This window comes from Zea mays, chromosome 7 (assembly GCF_902167145.1).
Source record: "Zea mays cultivar B73 chromosome 7, Zm-B73-REFERENCE-NAM-5.0, whole genome shotgun sequence".
In the NCBI taxonomy this organism is placed as follows: Eukaryota; Viridiplantae; Streptophyta; class Magnoliopsida; order Poales; family Poaceae; genus Zea; species Zea mays.
Genome location: NC_050102.1, coordinates 150,666,605 through 150,673,295, shown reverse-complemented (window position 1 = coordinate 150,673,295; position 6,691 = coordinate 150,666,605). Strand labels below are relative to the sequence as shown.

The 6,691-nt window shown below is 47.1% G+C and overlaps 1 protein-coding gene across 2 annotated transcripts; it reads left to right on the top strand.

Annotated features, from left to right (window-relative positions):
* Positions 1 to 284: 284 nt before the first annotated feature.
* On the top strand, positions 285 to 6,303 carry LOC103633112 (uncharacterized). 2 transcript variants are annotated; one of them, XM_020541208.1, is made up of 7 exons: positions 285 to 882; positions 2,152 to 2,896; positions 3,050 to 3,190; positions 4,198 to 4,272; positions 4,392 to 4,457; positions 5,473 to 5,511; positions 5,873 to 6,303. In XM_020541208.1, exons 1-7 carry the CDS (start codon positions 515 to 517, stop codon positions 6,041 to 6,043), a joined length of 1,605 nt encoding a protein of 534 aa, XP_020396797.1. In that variant the 5' UTR covers positions 285 to 514; the 3' UTR covers positions 6,044 to 6,303. The 2 variants fall into 2 exon arrangements, with proteins under 2 accessions (XP_020396797.1, XP_020396796.1); XM_020541207.1 differs by having other exon boundaries at positions 4,195 to 4,272.
* Positions 6,304 to 6,691: the final 388 nt, after the last annotated feature.

Below are 6,691 nucleotides of genomic sequence, written 5' to 3'. Positions count from 1 at the left end.
TTTAAACAACTATAGCAGATAATAGCAGCAGCTATATCTTGATATCTATAATTATTTCGGGGGCCATGGAAGATTAGCGACAAGGTAATAGCACTAGTGACAAAAGCAGGGTGTGTGACACACGCGCTTACTGCCGAACGCCAAAGCCCCCCTGGCCGAAAAGGATAGAGATGTCCAAAGCCATATAGACAGGGACAGCTGCTATACTGCTATAGGGTAGGCCAGGCCGGTGACGTCACCACGGCATAGCTATCCATTCCTCCTTTAAAAAGCTAGTAGTCCCACACAAGCTGCACTGCGATGTGGTCCTCTCCTCCTATCACCTGACCTCCACACACACACAGCACAGGCACGCGCAAGCAAAAATTCATTCATATATGCACGCTCGTTCGTTGTCGATCTCCCCCATCACTGCACGGCGCGGCGCAACAAGAGCGAGGGATTGGAGCTCAGCTAGTCGTCTAATCAGCTAGTAGGTACGTGTAGCTAGGCTGCGCTGCACCAGCTGCCGTGCATGCAGTGCATGGCGCAGGAGGGCTCTGAGGCCTCCGTCGCCAGCTCCCCGCCGCCCCAGACGCCGCCGTCGGCCTCCTCCTGGTGGCGCGACATGCAGCACCCGGCTGCCTACGGCGCGTGGCCGCCGTCCCCCGCGGCGAGGTGGCCGCCCCCGGTATCGATGGCGCCGGCAGCGACGACGCAGCAGCAGCAGCAGCATGGCGGACGGGCGACGACGTCCTCCGACGGTCTCTCGGCCTCCAACGCCACCGTGGCGTCCTTCACCAACCACTCCGGGCTCAGCCTGGACTCCGCGGGTGGAGCTGAGGCCGCCGCCGCTGCCGCCGCCGCCGCCGAGAGCCACCTCTGGAACCAAGTCCTCATCATGTGAGTACGACAAGACACACGCAGCACGAACGTATCTCCGTGCGCACATGCATGCATGCCTACATGTCTCTGATCCATCCATGAACACAATCAAATAAATTAAAATACTCCAGATTTGCATGCATATTCATTCGATTCGGAGCCGGCCGGCCGGGCGGGTGATGATGAAATGAATGAATGCAAATAATAAGAGGGGGCCGGGCATGCGTCCACTACCCTTTGTCCTCCGATATGATCGATCGAGTGCCTTCCAAAGCGGCCTCGCTTTGCCTGCTAGCTAGTAGTAGATATTCTAGCATCTAATAAGTTTCCTTTACCTGCTAGTAGCTAGTGGCGCCGATCGATTTCCGGCAGGTTAATCTTTTTATTTGCTTCTTAATTAATTATTAGAACAAGAACATGTGCTGCTAGCTGCAAAGTTAACTAGCCTCTACTATATACTGTATGTCTGCGGCAAAGGAACCAATTCCAGGGGCAAAGCACACGAACGAAACGAGCTAGATGATGAGGAACCAAAGCAGAAGCAGGCAAAGGGAGATAAAGAACTAAAGGGGCTTTAATTTCCGATCGATCGATTTCCAAAATACAGCGGGACGACGGGAAAGGAGAGCTAGCTAGTAGAGCCTAGAGGTTCTTTGTCTAGGTCTAGGCTCTAGCTAGCTAGGTTCATGCATGTTGCGAAAGTGTGTCAGCATATAATAACATGTAGCTGTGAGAAGTACTAGTGAGATTGCTTGCTTGAGATGAAATTAAAAAAACATGTTATTGTTGCTACCTAGGGTTGGGTAGAGACAGAACCTATAGCTAGTAGCTAGCAAGATGTATAACAATGTCAAAACCAAACTACTACTTAGCTAGCTAGTTAGCCACTGATCACCAAAAAAGTGGAACCATATCAAGCAGCATCCATGCCCCCCCTTGTCACCACTACTTAATTATTAATCCATTTCCCAAAGTCTTTTTGCCTGGTTCCATTCTCATTTCTCACACATGCATACTTATGCACCTCATCATTTCGAGGAAAGTTTTGCCCTCTGCTACTAGTAAGTACTTTGGTGGATTGCTCAATGATAGGTCACTGCTAATTAACTAGTCCTAATAATTAATAACAATAAAATCAATGGTTTCATGCATAGCATACGCACGACACTTTCCGGCATTTCGGAGGTGCATGCATGCAATCGTTTCGATCAGCACCAGTTCGTTCGGCTGCTTCAATTCTTTCTCTCCCCCCCCCCCCCCCCCCCCCCCCCCCCCCAACTCGATCAGGGGCGCCGGCGGCGAGGTTGGAAGGAGCATGCAGGCCGTGCACGACGCCCACGACGACAGCGAGAACTTCCTCGACCTGCTCAACTCGAGGGCGCTGGCGCCGGAGCTCTTCGCCGAGCCGCCGGCCTGCGACTACCTCAAGAAGATGGAGTACGGCGGCGGCAGCGGCGGCTGGCCGGACCACAACTTCACGACATCCGCCCTGGAGAAGCACCTGGGCTCCGGCTACGGCGCGCCGGAGCGGCTCACGGCGAACCTGTCCGACCTTGTCAGCAACTGGTCCATCGCGCCGCCGAGCCCGTGTCTCGGCGACGCGCGCCACCACCGCGTCGCAGTCGCAGGGGCAGGGGCATGCGATAACAACAACGCCGCGGTGGCCGCCTTGGGGCTCGGCGGCAAGGCCGCCGCCGGCCTGTTCCTGGACTCCGGCGGCGTCGGCGTCTGCAACAGCAAGCACGAGATAGGCGGCCACGGCGCGATGCTGGAGGAAGCGGCGGCGGCGTCCGGGGGCAGCGGCCAGGAGTTGCTCCGGCCCGCGGGGTACAGCTCCATGCTCGGGCTCAGCAGCAGCAGCAGGATGTATATGGACGTGCCGTGGGGCAACAATGCCAGCAGGAGCCTTTCCGACCTGATATCTTTCGGCGGAACACCTCTGGGAAAACCAGAGCAACCGACGCCGGCGGCCACGTCAACGAAGGCGCAGGCGGCGGAGTACAAGAAGCAAGGGCGGGAAATCTCTTCGCCAGTAAGACAATTGAACCAACCGTCGATCGACGACGACGGATGCAAACTATATATCTATGGTTTCTTACAGTATATAAGTTCAACGTAATGGCTAATAATAAGCGGCCGGCCGGCGGCCAGAGGAACCCGCTGATGGATCTTAGCGTTTGTTCAGCCGAAGACGAGTAGCGAAGGTGGCAGCAAGGGAAGCTCGGACGGGAAGAAGAAGAAGAGATCAGACGGGCGGCAAGGCTCGGAGGCGAACGCCAAGAAGTCCAAGAATGAGGCGTCCTCACCCACGTCGTCATCTCTCAAGGTATACAGAGACAGACAGGCATGCAGGTTTTTCTTCTCCTTTTTAGTTTACACGATACGTATGCATTGCTATCAGCATATGATAAGCATTGATGTGATGCTCACATGAAAATACTTTATCCACCTAGCTTTTAAGCATCAATATAGCATGGAGGAAAAGACGCTTTTTTCACTAAATCATCTCCTCTTAGCATCCTCAATGTACGTACATGCTTCTTCTCTACATCCTCGCTCCCAAATCCCAATCACACCTTTCCGAGCTCATCTCCGATAGCTTGCGTCTCCTTTGCACTTTAGCCCTAATCTTGGCCCTCTTCCTAGCTTGTCTGTCACCGCTCCCACTACCTAAGAACTTATTAGGTTAGAGATGGATTGAAAGAGATTAAATCCTTCCTAATTAAAAATAAATAGAAGAAGATTTAATCCTCTCAATGAACATAAAACCTCTGATCTCATCGTCCCCGGCTCCCCGCTCACACCCCTACGGTTCCACCCAACTATCCACACTAGCTTTCCTCCATCAACTCAGCCAGTGAACTTGCGTTTATTACTTCTTCCTTCATTCCCGGTTACAGATTATTCTAACTTTGTCGTAGGTTAAGTTTCTCTAAATTTAATCAAGTTAATAGAAAATATATTAACAATCTACGATGAACATGTTTTATGATGTGGATGATGTTGTCTAAAGTTTGAAAACAGAAATTGACTTGGGACCAAATTAAACTGACACATAATTGCGACTAGATGATGCAAACCACTTCTAGTAGGGGGAAGCAAAACTAGAATGTGTTTCACTAATATAATAACTGAATATAGTCTCTATATATATGGTGTAAAACACACTGTAGAACTACCTCATATATGTATACATATATATAGTACTAGCTAGAGTGAACAAAACTAGAAGGTGTTTGACTGTTTGTTGAGGGACATATACACAAACGCATGTAGTCGTCGGTATATAAATATTCATTGGTTGGGATGTGATGTTGATTAGTTTAACAGCAGGCATCGCAGCTGCCAAAAGTGAAGTTAGGAGACAAGATTACTGCACTGCAACAGATCGTTTCACCATTTGGAAAGGTACGCTCGATCGTACTAGCTCGTATATATATGTTATTATTTCGAATAGCAGTTTCTCATGGCCCTTTACATTAATTAATCTCTGCGTCTAACCTCATGTGTATGTGTGTGTGTCTTAGACCGATACCGCGTCAGTTCTGTATGAGGCGATAAATTACATCAAGTGGTTGCATGAACAAGTGCAGGTAATAACCTGGGCCAGTACACGTACTGCATATATGTACTCCTGAAAGTTTGGTTGTCTTATTGATGTTTCGCATATCCGGTTTTCTCATGATTTTATTAATACCTCAAATTATTGGAATGTATGCAAGTAGTGTGTATTTACTTTGATTTTATAAGTTAATTAGTTGTAGCTGTTTCATTAACATTTTAAGAAATAAGAGGTGGAGCTTAACGGCTCATCGATCCAGCCACCAGATTTTTTCAAAAAGCCGACTTTTCTTGCTGTGTAAAACTAAAAAACATTTTTGAACCGATGTCTTTCTTTACAGCTCACATCACACAATAGTTTTTTTAGCAACAACCCAACCAAACGGACTCCTTAATTGTATATATTAAGCTGCTTAAAGACTTCAATCACTAAGCGCGAAAGAGGGTGCGAGCTTTCTGTCATTAGCATGTTTTGTGATGCAGAACTTTTTTTTTCTTAAAAAAAATAACGCTTGTATAATATGTATACATATATAGAGCCAGGTGTAAACTATTGGACTGTTAAAGAAAGATAGTAAAAAAAGGCCCTGCTGGTATTTCCACCAGCTGTTTCCAGGAAAAGGGGAGGGAAATAATGGTATCATCATGCAACGTGGCCAACCATCAGAGGACACGTGTCCGACCTGCAAAGCCTATATCGTCTATGCCGCGCGACTCATGCCCTTCATTCCTAGCTAGTGGGCCTCGGCAGGGCTCCCCTTTGTTCGTATTTTGCACAGCATGCTGGGTGCTAGTCGTAGTGCTGCTGCTTTTGTGTGATTAATGGAATGCATGGTCATGGGCATGGCCCCGGCCCTTTTGGCAGTTCGGCTCTATCACTTCATCATCATCATATAATTAAAACGTGGAATGCTTTCGCTGCTGCATTGAGTCTTAGCTCATTATATTAGTATGCTTTTGGCTGCCTTTTGAGGTTTTGTTTGAACTGAACTGAGAGTCACAGCTGACTAGCTTCTCTTTCTGGTTTGCTGCAATATATGCATGCAGTTGCTGAGTGATCCATACATGAAGACAAGCAGTAGCAAGGTAATATAGCAAAGCTGCCTACCTCTTTTCCAATTATATATCCACTCAACTTCAGTTGACGCTTCAGACAGAATCCAGTGTTGTTTCCTACTTCATGACGTTGTTGTCTAGATGTACGTCGAAGTTTAATTGAGTACATCAGGTAGTATATATACATGCATTATGGTAATAAATTGTGAAGAAACAGCTTAAAAGAGGGATAATAACACAATAATGACTACTAGCTAGCTAGTAATCGCCATGCTTTATTTATTAATTTAGTTGTAACTATATATAATGCAATAATGCACTGTCTGCAGATTAAATTATACTATGATCTAACAGGTAGCTAACTCTCTCTCTCTATATATTATTTTGTCAGGACTACAACGCATGGGGAGGGTTGGACTGGAAGGACAAGTCGGAGACGGAGATGGACCTGCAAAGTAGAGGCCTGTGCTTGGTACCCGTCTCATGCACCCCTCAGGTGTACAGGGATAACAACGGCCCGGATTACTGGACGCCCCCGTATAGAAGCTGCTTATACCGATGAACTGATATATATATCCTTTACCCTGCTATATATTTATTCGATTGATTACCTTACCGGCCAAGTGGCAATAATTTGTACGTACGTGCTGAATATATACATTGTTGTTGTTAAAGAAGACAAAACATGATGGTTGGCGGTATAAGTTTAGAGATCAATTTGTGTACGACCACGATTTCATTATTTTAAATTTAAACCTGGTATGTATCTGGTTATTAATTAGAGGCTTCGTGACATCATCATCATTGACATATTGACATCGATGTTGTAATTGTCTGTTACTCCTCTACCTATATCTAGTCGATTGTCCGTGCGTTGCGACGGCTCACAACAATACTCACATAAATTATCCACCAAAAAGATCTCAAGATTTTTTATTGATTGTCTCTGCTCTCCGCATAATATTTTTTTTGATTTGACTAACCGAGTCGACATCATGGTAAAGAAAAAGCCATGTAAACAGGCGATGTCGAGCCATCGAATATGTACCATAGGCAGTAAATCAGGGACCCCATCTCTCGCCTCCCCCCCCACTTCCAAGGTTTCATAGAGCAGGAAGGGAAGGGAAGGGAAGAGGCAGTCATACATGTTCATTGCCGGAGAAGTACACGACGAAGACATGGATATCTGAAGGAGACATAGGTAGTATAC